At 51.3% G+C, this 20009-nt stretch overlaps 1 protein-coding gene across 7 annotated transcripts; it reads right to left on the reverse strand.

Annotated features, from left to right (window-relative positions):
* Positions 1–1272: 1272 nt before the first annotated feature.
* Positions 1273–19751, reverse strand: Rgl3 (ral guanine nucleotide dissociation stimulator like 3). Of its 7 annotated transcripts, none has more exons than XM_021172329.3 (19): positions 19654–19751; positions 19117–19227; positions 18316–18545; positions 18123–18176; positions 17770–17984; positions 11817–11956; positions 11512–11727; positions 10923–11026; positions 10742–10826; positions 7633–7680; positions 7436–7522; positions 7190–7222; positions 6983–7104; positions 6169–6264; positions 6011–6079; positions 5827–5926; positions 4625–4777; positions 4254–4368; positions 1273–2118 (listed from the first exon to the last, which is right to left on the reverse strand). In XM_021172329.3, exons 1-19 carry the CDS (start codon positions 19684–19686, stop codon positions 2000–2002), a joined length of 2130 nt encoding a protein of 709 aa, XP_021027988.1. In that variant the 5' UTR covers positions 19687–19751; the 3' UTR covers positions 1273–1999. The 7 variants fall into 7 exon arrangements, 6 of the variants coding, with proteins under 6 accessions (XP_021027988.1, XP_085700603.1, XP_085700604.1 ...); XM_085844477.1 differs by having other exon boundaries at positions 18123–18171; positions 19654–19727; XM_085844478.1 differs by having other exon boundaries at positions 5827–5915; positions 6173–6264; positions 19654–19727.
* Positions 19752–20009: the final 258 nt, after the last annotated feature.

Raw genomic sequence — 20009 nt, forward strand, 5'->3', positions numbered from 1 at the left:
ATGTTCTTAACCACTGAGCCAAACTCTCCAGATCCTTGCTGGACTTTTCAGTACAGGAGATATCGGTGTCTTTTTGGCATGTGCCTATTCCAGTAGGATTTGTGTGTGTGCTTGCGCATGCACTGTGTGCAGTGCCTGTGTGTGCAGTGCCTGTGTGTGCAGTGCCTATGTGTGCAGTGCCTGTGTGTGCAGTGCCTGTGTGTGCGGTGCCTGTGTGTGTGGTGCCTGTGTGTGCAGTGCCTGTGTGTGCGGTGCCTGTGTGTGCAGTGCCTGTGTGTGCAGTGCCTGTGTGTGCAGTGCCTGTGTGTGCACACTCTCGCATGCACACATGGAGGCCAGGTGATTATCATTCTCCATCTTAGTTTTATAACTATCTCCTTATTGCTAGTCTGTGTGTATAGATAGGATGTGCTGGGTGCACACGACTTGGTGTACACATGTAGGGCAGAGGACATTTCTGTGACATCAGTTTTCTCCTTCCACCTTTACGTGGATCCTGGGAATTGAACTCAGGTCACCAGGCTTGCCTGGCAAGCCCCTCTGAGCCAGCCGATGGCTCTGCAACATTATTTTTTGAGACAGGGTCTCACTCTGAACCACCGGCTAGAGAACCCCTGAGATCTGTCTCCACCTCCTAGAGTTGGGATGACAGATGCACCCCCCCACCCCCAGCGATTCCTGTTTTTTGTGTGGGTGCTGAGATCTGAATTGAGGCTCTCATGATTGCGTAGCAAACACTTTCTCCACTGAGCCACTGCACAGACCTCTCGAGACAGAAGGAACTCGATGAGACACAGAACCCGTCAGAGTCCAGTCCAAAACCAAAGCCCAGAAGCCGGCGAGCTGCACTGAAGCAGGCATGCTGCACAGAAGCAGGCATGCTGCACAGAAGCCAGCATGCTGCTGCCGTTACTATTTCCAGACTGCCTCTGAGCCTCTGAGCTCACCTCTGTCTTGATTCGTCTATGCTGCTGCCCCCGCTCCTCTCTCTCTCTCTCTCTCTCTCTCTCTCTCTCTCTCTCTCTCCCTCTCTCTCTCTCTCTCTCTCTCTCTCTCTCTCTCTCTCTCTCTCTCTCTCTATCTCTATCTCTATCTCTATCTCTATCTCTATCTCTATCTCTCAGACAGGAATAGTAGCCCAGGCTGGTCTGGAACTCACAACACAGCTGAAAATGACTCCGAACTCAAGATCCTCCTGCCTCCACATTCCCAGTGCTAAGGCAACAGACAGACATGTCCCCAGTGCTGAGGCGACAGACAGACACCGCCATGCCCAGTTTCTCACTGTCTATATTTGCAAGGGATGGATAACCTTTTCCCTCTTCCCATTTATCCACGTATGTGACAGAAAAGCAGGACCGCCCCTCCTGAATCTGTGGGCAAGGAAACCCTGAACTTCCCTTAGGATTTCCCCAACCTCTCCTCAGGAGTTTTCTGTTTTGAATGGGGTTTCAAGATGTAGCCCAGGTTTGCCTTGCACTCACTATGTAGCCAAAGATGACTGTCCTGATCCGTCCCTCCTCCCCCTCCCCCCAAGCTCTGGGACTGTGGGTGAGCATCACCACGTTGGTTATGCTCAGTGCTGGGTCTCAAAGTCCTGAATGTTAGGATGTGACTGAACCGCATCCTATGGTCCAAATCCCCTGAAGACTTTTATTTTTGGAAGGTGCTGAGAAGCCATCCAGGGTCTGGGGCCTGCTAGGCAGGTGCTCGCCCACCTAAGCTAAGCTCCCAGCTCTATGGGGTCTTAATTTTTCCTAGTTTTACACTCTCCTCACACATCCATGGTCTTAGAATAATGGGCAGGGAGGGGCTCAGGGAGTCAGAGAGGTGGGGTCCAATGGCCTAATGCTGGGGATCCCGGGGTACAGAGCAAAATAGCTTCCATGGGGGGGGGGGTGGAGGCTCTCCAGAAAATAGGCCCCTACTTTGATAGTAGTAGAATCCAAGTTCCAAGCTATCAGCTGTGCCTCTGGCCCAGAACAAGGAGAGCACCACCTCAGGTTGGGGAGGCAGACAGTGTGTGTCCTGTCCCCTCTTTCCGACGAAGCAAGAAGTCACCGGGGGCAGCTGGGCTCATAGCATAGAAGACGTTGGCACTGTCCGGAATCAGAAGCTCTGCATGGAGACAGGGGCTACATTGATGACCCGCAAGCTTGGGGCTCTGGGAGCAACTTTCTACCATTCAAACGGCTTCTCCCACCCCAACCTCTCCCAAACCACTTCTCGGGCAAACTCGGGCTGCTGGGAGTTATTCCAGGTGACTTCCACCAGCCTTCTGCTTCTCCCCTGAGAAGCTAAGGGCTTTCCCACTCAATCCGGAAGGACGCTGAGCACATGTGTGGGGTGTGGGTGTGAATTGAGGCCCTCGGTCTTGGGCATTGAATACTTGGTCCCAGTATTGGGGACACTGTTTGGGGAGGCATAGGAAGTATGGCTCTGTTGGAAGAAGTACATCACTGGGGGGCAGACTTTGGAGAGTTTAAAGCCATGCACCATCTCATGTAAGGACTATGCTCTGTGCTTGCCGTTCAGGATGTGAGCCATTGGTGTCGTGGGCTTTTCTCACCCTCTGGAACTATGAGCCCTGGAGCTATAAATGGGAATTAAACCTGGGTCCTCTGAAAGAACAACCAGTGCTTTTACCAACTGAACCATCTCTCCAGCTCAGATTTTTATTATTTTAATTGTGTGTGTATGAGTATGTATATAACTGCAGATGCCCACAGAGGTCAGGGGTCAGGCCCTCTGGAGCTAGAGTTACCGGTGGTCATGAGTCTGATATGGGTGCTGGGAACCAAACCTGGGTCCTCTGCTCGAACAGTGTGTGCTCTTACCACTGAGCCACCGTGCCACCCTGCCAGGCTCATGCATGCTTTGCTGGTGTGTAGCTCGCTCCACACCATGCTTCAAAGCACCACGTCTTGCCAATTTCTGACCAATCCTGGACAACTCTGTACTCCTGAATCTAAGATCATATGGCCCTGTCCCAGTCCAAGTTCAGGTGACTCCAGGGCCCTCAAACAGACTCATTCCCTCTTCCAACCCCTTCAGTCTCCTGCTGCGTCAGGCTGAGACTAAACAACAAAACGTACAAGCTTTCTACATCTTTTCCCATCGGACCCTGGCCAATATTACTGCCTCACAACCCCAGAAAGACCATCCTGAGCCAGAACCACCTCCTGACCTCACAGAGTGAAGGTACAGACATTTTACAGACTTCACGGTGCTTTAGCACTCTGCCTGAATTGACCTGTGGCCTTGCTAGACCTGGTCAAGCTGGGCAGTGATGGTTGGTGAGGATTGTAACTCGAATACTAGAATCATCTCGGAGACAAGTTTGGGCCTGTTACCTGGATTAGACTAACTGAGGCAGAGGACCTGCCTGAATATGGTGGTGTTACCCAATGGTAACAATGGGTTCTACACTGCTTAACGCGGTAAGAAGCCAGCTGGTGGTACTCACACCTTTAATCCCAGCACTCAGGAGCAGAGGCAAGCAGATCTCTGAGTTCCAGGCCAGCCTGGTCTGCAGTGAGTTCCAGGACAGTAAGAGCTGCACAGAGAAACCTTGTCTTGAAAAGTCAAAAAGAAAAACAAGACAAAACAAAACAAAAAAACAACGAAAAAACCCAACACAGTCTGGACCCATGGGATGGCTGAGCGAGTAAAGATGCCTGCCACCTGCCTGACAAAGGACATTTCATCCCTGGGACCCACATGGGAGGAAAAAATGAGAGAATAAACTCCCTCGAGTTGTCTGACATGCACACCATGGCATGGATGTTGTCCACTCAAAGGTGAGGGTATTTGGTGTTTGCTTGTGGGATTTTTGTTGTTTGTTTTTTGAGACAGAGTTTTTCTCTGTGTAGCCCTGACTGTCCTAGAACTCACCCTATAGACCAGGCTGGCCTCAAACTCAGCAATCGGCCTGCCTCTGCCTCCCGAGTGCTGGGATTATAGGTGTGTGCTCCACCACTCGGCCTCGCTCAAAAATGAAATATATGTAATGCAAAAAGAAAAAGAAAAAAAAAAGGTTTTTGCAGGAGAAAGCACGGAGCATCTGGCTCCCTCTGCTTCCCAGCTGCAGGTGCGGACTGAACAGTGGCCTCAAAGCTCTGCCTTCCTGCCCCACCAGGATGGACCGTAGCTCCGGAACCATGAGCCGAGATAAACCTTCCTCTCTTTAGCTGCTTTTGCCAGAACCCCATGGGCCCCAAGCCCAGCTCAGGCTGCAGGCTTTCTCTGCTTACCTCTGTCCCCAGGCAGGACCTGGAAGAGCTGGTAGTCTCGGGCCCAGGGCTGGGGCACATTGTGCTTCTCCAGGGCTCTTTGCACCACGCTGGGGGCTTTGTCCTGACAAGTAAGCTGGAGAAGAAAGAGAAAGGACCTGTGAAACGCTGGGCTCAGCGGGAGGAGGCTGTGCTAGACCTGACAACCTGAGTTTCAGTCAGTCCCTGGTACCCGCATGGTGGGAGGAGAAAATAGACTCCTCTAGCAAGCTGTCATCTGACCTCACATACACACTGCTTAAATGTAATTTAAAAACAAATTAAAGAGGAAGAGGTGTTAAAGTGACAGGGTCTCAGATCTAAGGACACGGCTGTCCCTTCCCAGCCCTCACCAAGATGCTCCGATACAGGTTCCCGTGGTTATTGTGGATGCTGACTCTGATGACGCGGGCCTCTGAAGTCTGCTGCCCGAGGAAGGGAACTCGGGAGCTGCTCGGAGTCAAGGTCACAGGCCAGGGCCCTGGTGGGTCCATGGTCAGGGAGAGCTGTAGGCAGTGTGAGGTGGCGGAGGCTGCAGCCTTGCTCAGCTGTGTGCTGAGAAGCACGAGGCTCCCACCCCACTGTATACAATCAACTGATGAACACACAGCACTCACAGAGTCCTCACACATGAGAGCCTGGGGACCACGCAGTTAGGGTACACGTACAGGCTGGGTACATGTCATGCCATCACACACAAACTACAGTTCTCTGTCACAGAAACAAACAGACACAGGACCCATATACCCACAAAGCAAAGTCCACAGCAGGATCCTAAGCAGAGAGTGCACAGTGTGCATACACAGGTGTGCTCACAGTTGGAAACCTACAGTACCCCATCAGAGAGCAGCCGAGCAGCCTCATGTGTCATCCTGTGGATGCTTGGAGTATTTCCCTGTCGTGTGTGCAGGCAGGCAAGTCTAGGGACTTGTATGTCTTTGAGGAAGTGACAGTTGGAGCTGCTGTCACAGAACTGTCATCCCAGCTATTGGAGAGGCTCAGGTAGAAGTTCAAGGCTAGCCTGGGCAACTTAGTGTGACCCTGTCTCAAGACAGTGAGGGCCTAGGGCACGGCTCAGTGATAATGCCTTTATGAGGTCCTAGATTCAATGCCAGTACCTTTTGTTTGTTTGTGTTGTTGTTGAGACATGATGGCATGGAGCTTAAACTCATAATGTAGCCAAGATGGCTTTGAACTCATGATCCTCTTACCTCCAACTCCCAATTACTGGGATTACAGGCCTGTACTACATACATTTAGCTGGAGTACTGCTCATTAGGGGAAAAAGTTGTAGTGATCACTCCTGATGTGCCTGCAGATAGGTGGGAATCCAGGTCAGACTGACTGAGGAGAAGCTAGAATGGTAGGTGATTGCTCATTGGCGGTGGAGATGTCCAGTCTCCCAGATAAAGCAGCAGAGAGCAGCCAGTCTCTGTGATACATACCTGCAGTGCTACACACACACACACACACACACACACACACACACACACATGCACACACTCTGAGCCTTGGGTGCCCCAGTCCTTTACAAAATCACAGATTGTCCTGATACCTTGGTGCTGGGGCTCTGAGGCCCTGGGGAGGCTGGAGGACTGCCCGGAGGAGGAGGCTCTCGGTTTCTAGGGCTGGATGGAGGTGAGCCTGGAGACACACTGGTAAAAACACAGAATCAGACTGAGAGGACTGGCATGACTTTTGTCCTGGCATCTCTAGTCCCCTCTGCCTCAGACACTCACCTGGAGGTAGGTGAGGATGGATCCCCAGGACTCCCGCCAGGAGATGAGTTCTTCTCTCGGGACAGCTTCCTAGAGTAAGGACAAGGGATGTCTTACCTCCAGGAGTGGATAGCCTCAGTTTCTACCTACGTGACTTCCCTACACATCCCTACACTCACGCACTGAGACGCTTTGTGAGGCTGATGCGTCGCCGGATACGAGGGGAGCTGGGACAGGAGGCAGCTGGTGGCTCAATAACACGGGAGACTCGGTAGCTAGAGAGGTTCAGGAAGCAGAGGAGGTAACGGTTAGAATGAGATGTGAACCACTTCTGGGGTGAGGAGGAGAGGGGTTAGAGCCCTAGGTCAAAGTCAGGATAGAAATGGGAATCACTGGGGTATCAGGGTGCACTACAGATGAGGTGAACTGTTTGGTTAGTGGGGTGCAAAACATTCACGGGTGAGATTAGTAAGGGGTGTGGCTCATACATCGAGTGCTTGGCTAGAGTCCTCTATGAGGAGCTGTGGCTGTGGCTTAGGGGTACAGTGCACACCCGGCATGTGTGTGGCACTGTAAGTGATAAATAAAGCAGGGATTCCAGAGCAGACCCAGGCCAGCTCTAAAGTTCAGGGTAAGGTAATTCAGGGGATCAACTGGACGTGAGTGGAAGCAACGGGCTGACTGCGTTGGACAGCGAGAGAGCATTAAAGCTAACGCCAGTTCCTCAGACTAAGACTTAGTGATCAAGGCCACAGACTTGGATAACAAGATCAGAACAGTTGGGACAGTCAAGCTGAGTGGCGAAGTGAACAGTAAGGGCTAAAACCGGAAGTGTAGGGTGGGTCAGGGTTAGGGTTGAGGAGGTGACGGCCTTCAGGCAGGAGAAAAGAAAGGTCCTGGGGTGGAGCTGCCTTCAAGATGGGGCCTGGAATATTTCTGGAAGGCAAGGCAGGGTGGGTTGAATGAGCAATGTGGACTTGTTTCAGTGGTCACCTCTGCTCCTCGCTGAGCTGGCGCTGGGCTCGAAGTGCAGCCAGGATTGGCGGGCGGGGGCTCAGGCTGTAGCGCTGGCAGCGTTGCTGTAGCTGCTGGATTCGGGCCAGGATCTCCCACTCCTGAGGGGGGTGTCTACTGAGATCCTGCCTCAGCCTGCCTCCCACCCTTGGGCATCTCACCCATCCCTAACACCCTCCCACTTACCTTCCTCCTCTTTTCAAAGTTGATGAGGTTTCCCTGAGGGGGCAAAACTGGCTTGAGCTATAGTATCCAGGGTCAAGCGTCAAGGGTCAAAAGTCAAGCTTAAGAGCTAGGGTGGCACAAGTCTCTTATGGTAAGCAGAGGTGGAAGGAAATATGAGTTCAAGCTAGATCAAAGCTGGATGTCTGGAGAACTGTTGTGTGGGGGGTAATAGATTAGGGGTCAAGAGTCAAGGGTGGGAGGTCAAACCTTCAACGTATCCGGTAAGGCTGTATCCAGCATAACCAAGTCTGTGAGGAAGGTGCCAAGGTAGGGGACAGGACCTGGGGGTAGTTTCTGCAACCCCCAAAGCTTCAGTTACTCATGGGCATCACTGACCCCACACCACTCCCCCCTCTGGGAGTCCCCCTTTCACCCCGATCCCTTTCATGAACCATACTGCTTACTGATGGCAGACTTCCTGAGGGGCAGTCATCCTCCTCAGTGGTCTCCTCCTGAGAGGAAGAGAAAGACTACATGAATCCGAGGCCCACTTTGACACTTCTCACGGAGGCACATATGGAGGCAGCTGAGCTGGCTCAGTAAGGAGGAGGGCCTGCTGCCAAGGCTGGCAACCTGAGTGGGATCTCCAGGACCCACCCTGAGGGGACCAATCTGACTTCCAGAAGCAGACTGTGGTATGAGCATCCTTCCACACACATACACAAGTAAGTGTACTGCTTGTTTTTAAAGTCACAAGCCAGGGGCTGGGGCTGTAGTGGGAAGGGCTGGGTCCCATCCCATGCAGTGCATAAACTGCCTGTGTCAGCGTATTCCTGTCATCCCGGCACCCCACACAGAGGCAAGAAGATCAGGTGCTCAAAGGTCCTCCTTACCCTACAGGAGATTCTGTCTTAAAACAAAAGAACATCACAAATAGGTTGTTAATGCCAAACGGGGTGTGGAGTTAGCCTATGGACAGTTAAAGCCGGAAGTCAGGGCGAGCCCAGAGTGGACGGGAAGAAAATGTCTGCTCCCAGTCTACTTAGAACTGCCGACTGGGGATCTCTGGCAGGACCTGAGCACACTTTTGAACAGCAAGGTCTGTTCTGTCCCCATCGGACTGAAGTCCCCTGGGAGGGCAGGGGTGTGCTTGGTTCTTTGTAGGTTAGAAATAATGGCTGTCACACAGGGGCTTGGCTTTCTGCCCATTGAAGGCCCCTCACCTGAGACACACTTTCACTAGAAGGTTTTGTTTTGTTTGGGGGTTCTTTGTGTGGCGGCAGCGGTGTGTATGCAGTACCTCAAAGGGCCAGAAGAGGGCATCAGATCCCCAGGTGCTTAGTCACAGGTGGTTGTGAACACTGGAAACAAACTGGGGTCCCCTCAAAGGCTGAAAGTGTTCTTGACCACTGACCATTTCTCTGGCTCCCCAGATCTCTGTTTTGATTTAGTTTTCCCCTAATTTTGTTTTGAGACAAGGTCTCACTGTGAGCCAGTCTGGTTGCACATGTAGGACCCTCCTGCCTCTGCTCCTGAGTGTTGTGTTTACAGAGGAGAGCTCCCTATCTATTTCCTTCCTACCCATTAACAAGACTCTTCCTCCCCTCCCCCTTTTTTGTTTTGTTTTGAGACAGGGTCTCATGTAGTCCAGGCTGACCTCAAAGTCTCTTTGTAGCACAGAGTGACTTTGAATCGACCTTCCTGCCTCTGCCTCCTGAGTGCTACGGCGACAGGTGTGGACAGCCTCACCCCCCCCCCTTTTTTTTTTTTTTGGTTTGGTTTTGTCTTGTTTGTTTGTCCAAGACAGGGTTTCTCTGTGTAGCCCTGGCTGTCCTGCAACTTGGTCTGTGTTACCTGGAACTCAGAGATCCGCCTGCCTCTGACTCTCAAGTGCTGGGATTAAAGGTGTGCACCACCACCACTAGGCTCCAACCTCACCCATTGTATACAGTGCTGGGGATGGAGCCCAGGGCTTCATCATGTGATGTAAGCCTCTGCCAACTGAGCCCCAGCTCCAGCCCCACTTGGTGTTTACTGAATACCTACTGTGCTGTCATGCGCTGTTTTGAGTGCTGACTAGCCAAGGGTGACAAACTGTCTGACCATTAGTGAGGGAAAGATGGGAGAGTCAAGATAACTCATGGCAGGGAAAGCAGGAACAAGGGGCACTGGGTACACAAGGGGACTGTGAAAATGATGGGAGGGTGTGCTTCTTGAAGGGAGAGACATTTGGGAGAGACATGCAGGGGGCGAGTGGGCAAAGCACACACCTATCTTGAGGGATACAGAATGTTCCAGAGCCAGAAATCTACCTCCATGTTCATCTGCACAGAATTCACGCTGAGGACAAACTCCTGATTCTGATCACACCTGACACCTGCTACAGTAAGTCGGACATACTGGCCCACATTCACGACCCTACTTATCAAGGTAATTCCCCAAGCGTGGTGCCCCCTCCCCCCGCACCCCCCCCAGCCCCCTCGCTCGGCCATAACCTTAGCTGCAGGGAATAGTTCCCTCTGAGCTTCTTGCTTTTCGCTGAATGAAGAATGAGTGTGAGTAGAGAGAACAAGCCAGAAAGAGGAGAGCTGGGCTGTTGTGAACAAGACCACCAAAGGAAGGATGCTTCCCTAGACTGGCTCCGAGTCTCCTAAGCCATGGCTAGCCTGGAGCTTGCTATGTAGACCAAGCTGGTCTTGAACTCAGAGGGATCCACCTGCCTCAGCCTCCCAAGTGCTAAGATTAAAGTATGTGCCACCAGGCCCTGCTTTTTGAAAATTTTTTGTTTTGTCTTGAGACAAGATCCCTTGAACTCACTATGTAACCAAAACCATCCTTGAACAACTAACTGATCCTCCACCTCCCAAATGCAGGGATTAGAGGCTACACCACCTGACCTGAATTATACTGGCTTCACACCTACGATTAAGACACGTTCCCAGCCCTTTGTGTGTGTGTTCATGCTCGTACATTAGGCCAGAGGTCAACATCAAGTATCCTGGGGCTGGAGAGATGGCCCAGGGCTTAAGAGCATTTGTTGTTCTTGAAGGTGACCTGGGTCTGATTTCTAGCATTCATGACTATAACTCCAATTCTAGGGAATCTGATGCCCTCCTTTGATCTCTGTAGGTACCATGAATGTACGTGGCACACACACATACACACATTAAATAAATAAATACATAGATAACAAACAAATAACGAATACCAAGCATTTCCTATATTGATCTTCGAATTTTTGAGCTAGGGTCCCTCGCTTAAGTTGAACCCTGATGTTTTGGGCTAGATTTCTATCAAGTGAGCCCAAGTCCATCTGTGTATGCCTCCCACGCTGGCTGCTGGCATTCCACGTCTCCCAGCCAGCTTTTACCGACGGAGCCCATCTCCCCATACTCTTGGGATATTTGAGACAGTCTCACATAGCTCCACACTGGTCTTGTTATATCACCCTGGCTAGCCTGCAGCTTGCTGTGTAGACGAGGCTGACCTCGAATTCACAGTGATCTTCCTGCCTCAGCCTCCCAAGTGGTGTTGTTACAAACATGAATTCCTTGAATTCGGGGTTCCTAATACCTGGGAAAGAATCGCTCGGCTGCTGAGATGGTTATCCTCATCAGAAAAAATCTGCGAAAGTTTCCTGAAAACAGACAGCGGTTCCCTGTGGGGGTAAGAGGGGCACAGTCAGGCTCAGCGGGGATGGGAGTGGGGAGGGGGCACCTGGGATAGGGCATAGTGTGCATGACATCCGACTCACCGGCTCACAGCTCCCCAGCTGCGCTTGAGTCTGTAGATGGGGTTAGATTGCAGGGCAGACAGGATCGCTCGCAATGAAGAGAAATTTCGTAGTTCCCTGCACCTCTAGGAGTGAGAGCGGAGCTCTGGTCAGCAGCCACACTCCACTGCTGTCATCTCCCAGTCACAGCTCCTTTGTTTATAGTGACTTCATGGTTTGTTTTGGTTTTAAAGACAAGGTCTGGTTACACAGGCAAGGCTGATCTCTAACTCTTCATCCTCCTGCCTCCACCTCCCAAGTGCTGTGATTACAGGTATGTGCCCCTACACCCAGCCTGTGGTTGGATTTTCTGATACCCGGTCAGATTCCAGGTCTCATAACTAAGCATGCAAACTGAGATATTTCCCTTGCCTTTCAGGAGCCTCTGCCCCCCACCCCCACCCCCGACCCCAAACCTCTCAGCTGAACCTGGCTTCTTCCATCTACCCCTATTCCCTTCTTTCTCTACTCCCCCACCGCAATCCTAGTCTTTCACCACACTCACTTCCAGTCTCCAATCCTGTGTCCTACAATGCCTGGACCTCACCCGAGCCTCATCTCTGATGCATACCTGGGCGATGCGAATCCATTTTTCGATGCGCTGTGCCCTCTGCGAGGCCGCCAGGCCGGGCGCAGCGAGCACCGAGCCCAGCACGCAGCCGGTCACCGTATTGAACTGGGCCACGGTGGCACGCACTGTGGGAGAGATGCCTGCAGCTCCAGGCCGGTCGCGTTGAGACCACATGGAACCCAAGCATTCGCAGGACCGCACGCGCAAGAAGAGCTCCTGGGTAGGGGAGAATGGGGGTGAGATGTGTGCTCATCATTCAGGCCTCCCGCTGTCCTCCCACCATGCCGCTGGCGGGGGTTCCCCACCACATCCATAAGGGTCAGCTGCTCTGCCACATCATCCACGCTGAAGTCCAGGAGCTCTGGGCCTTCTGAACTAGGGCCTTCCTCTTCCACACAGTCCTCCGCAAACTCCGATCCGGGGGTCTGGGCAGTCCTAGGAGGGCCTGAGAAATAGATACAGTTGTTTAAAACTCACTTTGGAGCAAAAAAGGATGGCTCCGCAGTTCAGAGTACCTCCTGCTCTTCCAACGGCTCGGGTTGGATTCCCCGCACCCACATGGTAGCCAACCATCGTCTCTGCCCCAGTCTCAGAGAATCCGGTGTTCCTTCAGGTCTCTCTGGGCATCATGCACACATGCGATGTGCTGACATATACTCGGACAAAACACCCATACACATATACAAAGCCAATGGAGAGAAAGAAAATACAGAAGGAAGAAAAGAAAAAACAAAACCTTCTAAATTTGGCCAGGTGTGCTGAGGCTAGCCTTCGATCCAGCTGTGGGAGGCAGAGGCAGGTGTGATTTGGTTCGGGTGAAATCGAGGTTCATTAGGGCTACAAAGTGAAGCATTGTCTCAAAACAAAACAATGACACCTCCACCCCCCCACACACACACATACACAAAAGAAAAAAAAAAAAACTCTTAAATATGGCCCAGGGCATGTGGCTGTGTGGAGCTTGTCCACTATGCCTAACCCTGAGCCATCTCACCACGCCACCCCACCACAGAGTCCAGCCTGTGTGACTCTAGGCAGTGTATGAACACACTGAGTGGGTTTTAAAAGCATTTATTTATATATTTAATTGTGTGTGTGCTTGTGGGTCTCCAAGTGCCATGGTTTGTCTCTGGAGGTCAGAGGACAATGGGAGTTGGTTCTCTCCTACCACGCTGTGGGTCCCAAGACTCTAACTTAAGTGATCAGGTTTGACAGCAAGTGTTTTTGCCTGATGGATCTGTGTCAACAGCCCATTCTGGCTGGTGTTTGCTCTTTTGTTTTGCTTTGAGAAAGGGATTTCAAGCTGGAGAGATGACTCAGTGGTTAAGAGCACTGGCTGCTCTTCCAGAGGTCCCGAGTTCAATTCCCAGCATCTACATGGTGGCTCACAGTCATCTGTAATGGGATCAGATGCCCTCTTCTGGTGTGTCTGAAGACAGTCACAGTGTGCTCATATACATAAAATAAGTAAATAAATTGGGAGGGAGGGAGGGAGGGAGAGAGAGAGAGAGAGAGAGAGAGAGAGAGAGAGAGAGAGAGAGAAAGGGCTTTCTCAGCTGGAATTACAAGAATAAGCCATGACACCTGGCCATGTTCTTAAGTTTTCTTTAGTCTATAATGTCCCCACTTCCATGCCTTTGATTTGATGGCAGCATTGGTTGGAGGACGTTTGGCAGAAGGATTGCTGTGAGTTTAAAGCCAGCATCAGCCACAAGTGAGTTTCAGGCTAGCCTGAGCTATGAAGTGAGACCCTGTCTCATGGTGGGGTGGGGTGGCGTGGTGAGGCTCAGTGGTTAAAGGAGATTGCTGCCAAAGTTGAATACCTGAATCTGTAACGTAGAATAGAAGGGGAGAAAAAAAATCCTGAGAGCTGTCTTCTGACCTACACACACACATACACATACACACACACACACACACACACACACACACACACACACACACACAGAGTGAGGTGAGGGAGCCTCATCATGAAAATAAATGAATAAATGTTAAAAAATAAATTGAAATAGAAAACAGAGGGCTGGAGAGATGGCACAGAGGTTAAAAGCACACACTGTCACTCCAGAAGACCGGAGTTCAGTCCCAAGCGCCTAAGTCAGACAGCTCACAACTCGTCCTATACCTCTGGCCTCTGTAGGCACCTGAGCTCATGCACACTACCCTCTGCGTACATATAATTAAAAATAAATCTCAAAAATAAAAATATAGCCATCATTTCTTGCTAAATGTTGTGGAGAACACCTATTATCCTAAGGGAGCAAGAATTGGGAATCTGAGGTCAGCAGAAACTCCACAGTGAGTTCAGGCAGGTGTAGTTTGACACTGTTTCAACAAAACAAAAACAAAAAAACCCACCACAAAACCAACCCCAAACCCCAAATCCTTGTCTGTCTGGAGATGTGGCTCAACGGCAGAACACAGGTGTGAGGCCCGAGGTTCAAGCCCTAGCTTCACAGAGAAAAGTTCTTCTTAGGGGCTGGAGACATGGCTCACCTGGTAAAGACGCTTGCCAGGAAGGCCTGACAAGTGGAGTTTAGGCCCCATGACCCACACGATGAAGGGAGAGACCTGACTTCCATTCCCACAGCCACTCCACCACTACACAACAAATAAAATAAATGAAATAAAAGATTCTTAAACGATGACAGGAGAATGAAACTTCTTGGTAATCAATTAAGGAGAGAAAAGACTTTGTCAGTAGGGGTAGCTAAGTGGCCGGACTGCAGGGCAGAGCTCCAGCCACTTGGGCCACTTGGGCTTAGGGATTAAAGGATTAAACAGTGAGGATTTAGGGATCAGGATGAGATCAACGTGGGGGTGTGTGTGACTGTAAAAGCAGAGTTGTAACTAACCATTCAGTTAGCTAAGCCAGATTGTCCCTACTTCTGGGGACAAAGCCAATCAGAGCCATTGCTCCAGAGCTCACAGGATGCACAGAAGCCAGGAATCAACCATGAATGATGTGCAGAAAACTAAAGCAGCCTCAGAGGGGCAGGGTCTCTCTCTCTTTCTTCCTTTCTTTCCCTTCCTTCCTTCCTTCCTTCCTTCCTTCCTTCCTTCCTTCCTTCCTTCCTTCCTTCCTTCCTTTCCTTCCTTCCTTCCTTCCTTCCTTCCTCCCTCCCTCCCTACCCCCCTCTCTCTTTTCTTTCTTTCTTTCTTTCTTTCTTTCTTTCTTTCTTTCTTTCTTTCTTTCTTTCTTTCTTTCTTTCTTCTTTCCCAACACTCAGGAAGCAGAGGCAGGCAGCTCTGTATGAGTTCAACTCCAGCTTGCTCTACATATCAAGTTCCAGGCCAGTCAGAGTTTCACAGAGACACGCTGTCACTGTCTCAAAACCAAACAAAAACACCCTCCCCGCCAAAAAAACCCCTAAAACTTTAGTTAGGTTTATTGAGATGGCTTATTAGCATACTCGGGCAATCGAATGCTCCCCTCCTCACACCCATAAAAAAAATGTAAATAAACAAATACCTGAATGAATAAAATTACACTCAGTTATTGTGTGTATGCAAAGTTCAGGGATCTGTTCTCTCCTTTCACTATGTGTACCAGAGATCAAACCCAGACTGTCAGGATTGTCAGCACACCCCTTTGTCGCACTCTCTCACCAGCCCCAGAAGTGACATTCCAATAATACTGGAGTGGGGTTTGTAAATAGTTTTCTCTATCCTCAACTTTGTTTATTTTCAGACAGGGTCTCATTATGTAGCCCAGGGTGGGGGCAGGGTCTGGAACTCACTGTGTAGAACAGACTAGCCTCTGGCTTACAATCAAATTCTTCTGTTTTAGTGTTTGGGGGTACCCTAGTTCCTGTAGTATGGTGTTAATATGACATTTTGGCAATACACTGCACTACTCCAATACACTACACTACATCTAAAAAGTCAGATTCAGGGGAAATTTGCCTGGGCTAGATTTCATCCCCAGCATCATAAATGAATAAATAAATAAATATTAAAAGAAAAAAACCAGTGAACAGCTGGGTGGGTGGTGGCACATGCCTTTAATCCCAGCACTCAGGAGGCAGAAGCAGGCAGCTGTGAATCTGAGGCTAGTCTGGTCTACAGGGCAAGTTCCAGGACAGCCAGAGCTACCCAGGGAAACCCTCTCTTGAAAAACAAAAACAAGAAACCTGGAAACAAACAAAATACTAGGTTCCTGGCATGAATTTCATCTCTGTGAGGGGATACATTGTGAGCTGGGGATACACTGTGAGCTGGGGATACACTGTGAGCTGGGGATACTGCCCAGTGGGTAGAGTATTTGTCTAGCAGGGAGGAAGCCCTGAGTTCCCTTGCACTGCATAAACCATGAATCTGTGCAAGGTCATCCTCTACTACTTAGTGATATGGTCAGTATGAGGGCCATAGCAAGACATGGCAAAAAATAAAACAAGCTGGACCCAGGCTCCTACACATTTGTAGCTTGGTCTTCATTCAATCCCCTAACAATTGGAGCAGGGGCTGTCTCTGACTCTGTTGCAAGCCATTAGATATCCTTTCCCTGCCTGGACTTTTTTGCTTAGTCCTGCTGGGACTAGATGTCCTGGGGTTGGGTGGTACCCAAGGGGGACTTCTCCTCTAAGGAGAAGGGGAGGGGGGGATTTGTAAGGGCGGGACTTGGAGGAGAGGAGGGAGGGGGCTGTAATCAGGATGTAAAATGAATAAAAAATATATTATTGAGAAAAAATAAGTAAATAAATAGAACAAAATAATGGCTACAACTGTGTGTAACTCTAGTTCCAGGGGATCGGATGTCTTCTTCTGCCCTCCACTGGCTGGCACTGCAAGCACAGGGTGCACTTAAAGCAGGAAAGCCCCTCCAACACATGAAGTATAAACAAATCATTTTAAGACAAAGGAACAACAAAAGCTACAATAGTAGCAAAAGTTAATACCAGGTACCGTGGTGCTTGTAATCCCAGCACTGGGGATATGAAGGCAGGAAGGTCAGAAGTTCAAGGTTATCTTTGCTACATATTGAGGCCAGCCTGGGCTACATGAGGGCCTGTCTTGGAAAAGAAAAACACTTACTAATAATATGATTGGTCAGATGGGCCAGTCATTAAACCACAGAACCCATAGAAAGGTAGGAGAGAGAGAACAGAGTCCAAGGAATCACACCTTCTATGGCTTACAAGAATCCATGTGCCTGTGTCACATACACAATAACAATAAATACAAGTTCAACAAAATACCAAGACACTTGGCCAGCCCTTACTGCTTTCTGATTTTGTTAGATGTTCTTCCCAGGAGGGTGGGAACCCAAGCCCACTGTTTTGAGGCCAGAGCTAGTGGTTCAACATTTGTTAAGTGGAAGACTCCACGAGGCAGATACATGATCACTCCCACTTAAGGGAGCTGGTCTCAGAGAGGGGAAGAGACCTAACAGAGGCCACATAACGGTAGGCCTCGGATTTGAACCCAGGTTACTGTTCTAGGCTGGGTAAGCATTCAGCCACTAAGTGGCATCCCAAATCAGAGAACAGAGGATCTCTGCATGCAGGAGGACACTAGGCAACTGCTAAATGTGTGATCAGGTGGAGAAAACAAGGTTATTTAGTTTAAACTTAAAGGCCTTGCCCTCGGGGCTAGAGGAATAGCTCAGTGGTTACATGTTTGCCCGTGCAAGTGTGAGAACCTGTGTTCAGATACTCAGCATCCAGGAACAGTTGACTGCAAGCCAAACCCTGGGCAAGAGGCCCTTGGGGCTCAATGGCCAGGCAGTCTAGCCAAATGGGTGAGTTCCAGGTTCAAGAAGAAACCTTGTCTCCAATCCTAAGAGACAGCAATAGAGGAAGACACCTAGTATTGTCTCTACCTTCCACATTCATGTGCACACATGTGCATGTACACCCCCACACATGAACACATGCATAGACCACAGGAAGGAAGGAAGGAAAGAAGGAAGGAAGGAAGGAAGGGAGGGAGGGAGGGAGGGAGGGAGGGAGGGAGGGAAGGAGGAAGGGAGGGAGGAAGGAAAGAAGGAAAGAAGGAAGGAAGGAAGGAAGGAAGGAAGGAAGGAAGGAAGGAAGGAAGGAGAGGGAAGAAGGGAGGGAGGGAGGGAGGGAGGGAGGGAGGGAAGAGAGTTTTGTCTAAGAGCTGGGGGGGTGTGGCTCAGGGGTATAACGTTTGCACAAAAGTCTGAGTTTATTCCCAAGCACCAAAATAAATAAATAAAATGTATTCGGGGTCTGTCATTTGGAGCTGGGTAGGTGGTATTCTCTCAGAATGTCACCTGAATTGACCATCCCTTACCTGACCAAGCCAGTCGCTTTTCCTCCTCTGTCTGCTCTCCCTTAGCCTCCTTCAAGAAATCTTCTAGAAGTTTCTCTGCTTCCCTGGCTTCTGCCCCTCCTGGGGCTGCCCAGCCCAAAAAGATTCGGACATTGCCTAGGTTCTGATGATCAGGGGGGTCCCGGAAGTCCTGAGGATGATTTCGCAGCCAAGAACCCAGCACCGAAACTACAGCCCTGAACAGAGGGGTGTGTGGCTCAAAATTGAGTCCAAGGATCCAAACCGTTCCCAACCTTGCAGCCGTCAGACCCGACCTTGAGATCCCTCCCCCACGCTCCCTTGGGTCGAGGGTGTAGACTGGAATGGAAACCGACCTCAAGTTCTTGCTGAAGTTCAGATCCTGTCCCTCTGTCCTCTTGCTGTCTACCCTGGGAAGAAAGCCTCTATCAGATGGGAACAGAGCTATAGGGCGTTAGGACCTCGGTTCTGAATTTGAGGTGTATGTGTGTGTGCAGGCAGATGGGGTTCTGGGGATGGGGACATGCGGGTCTCCTGAAAATGACTGACCCAGCAGGAGGTGGTGGCGGCGGCGGTGGCGGGGGTAGCAGAAAACCCAAAACGCGGGCTGTGGGTACAAAGGCCCGGTGGGTGGCCAGGAAGGCAGGCACGAAGCCAGGATCCTGCTCGCGGTCTCCGGACACCAACTCATGCACCAGCCGCTCCAGTCGGGCGGCCCTCAGCGCCCGCACCTTGCTGGTTCGGTAATGAAGGAAGGTGTCGGTAGCAGGGATGGGGGTCTGCGGGGGAGTGGGGCAGTGAATGAAATAAGGTGAGGAGCGTTCCAAGCACCTTGTTTCCAATTATACCCGTTTCTGGCACTTTTGGGGGAAGGGGTTGACTGTGTCTTTTTCTGAAACTCCGAGACTCCCTAAATATACACCAATCATGCAATGCTCACATCAACTCCGCAGGACACCCCGCTACTCTAGCACTTCCCTCTGTGCCCTCCTCACCCGGCCACCCCAGGCTTCAGTCAGTTTTGCAGCCAAGCTTCACTGGCCAAGCCTGAGTCCCACCCATCACCACCTGGCCGCTCCTCCGTTCTGCTTTCCTGCACCCTGCCGGTCAATTTCGCCTTTGGGGGGAGCGCTATCACCTGGCCCCACCCCGTTTCCTGGATTCAAACCAAGTCACCTGGCCGCCCCCAGGCCCTTTCCACTCACCTGGTCGCCTCTTAGCTCCGCCCTTCCTCCTGGCCCCGTCCTTCTAGGGAGGCTCACCCTCAGCTCTCCAGCTTTCCCCTCTCCTCCTAACTCCCAGGCCCCTGAGCTGAGTCCGCCCTCACTTGCTCCTCAGTCCCTTCCTCACCTGGCCTTCTCCAGGCCTCTCTGGGGTCGAGCGCTGGCTGCGCTGCCGCCGCAGGGAGACGCTGTACACGGCGCCATCCTCGGTCTCCTCGCCCCAGTCCTGCAGCGGCGCCTGGATGTGGAGGCGGGCTCAGGGAAGTCCCCCCCCCCCCCCCGGCTTCAGCCCCCTGCCTTTATGTTTGGCCTACTTTCCCGAACAGAGTATGCAAGACTCGGGGTGGGATCCCAGGTGGGTCCCTCTTCGCCACGGGTACCCTTCTCCCAGGTCTTGAGTGGATGGAGTATCATTTGGGGATATCCCAGAGTCCAATGTCACAAAGAATCTTTCTGTCACCTCCTCCTGAGATTCCTCAGACCCCCGTCCCCATCCCCCAAACTAGCCGCTTCACGGGGTCAGGAACTCTGAATCCCCAAATGGGGACTCCAAGGCACATCCATTTTTCAGAAAGATTAGAAAACGAGGGGCGGTCGCCCGGAGTTTCTGAATCTGGGGGTACACTAGGGACATGGGGTCCGAGGATCCCCAGCTTCCTCTTACCAGGGCCAGCTCTTTGCCCGCTGTCCTCTCCATGGCCCCGGTGCCCGTCCTGCTCCCTGGCGCCGCTGAGTGAAGCGGAAGGGCCAGCGGGCAGTGGGGCGGGGCAGCCGAGCGTCCAGTCGTGGGGCGGGGCTGGGCAAGGCGGTCCCACAGTTCCAGAGGTCCCCAGCCGGACCCCACCCCCGCACCCAGGCTAGCCTAGAAGTCCCGTTCCTTCCCAGAAGTGCGTGTCAATCTGTCACTCAGACATATGGGTGCAGGGGACACGACAACAGGTCTGTGTCCCCGGGAGGGAAGTGCTTTATGCTCGGTTGGGGTTGATCAATCCCAGGTGTAGAGGGTGTCTCCTATGTCTG

The sequence above is a fragment of the Mus caroli genome, unplaced genomic scaffold, assembly GCF_978045245.1.
Source record: "Mus caroli unplaced genomic scaffold, Mus_caroli_1 scaffold_11, whole genome shotgun sequence".
Taxonomy (NCBI): Eukaryota; Metazoa; Chordata; class Mammalia; order Rodentia; family Muridae; genus Mus; species Mus caroli.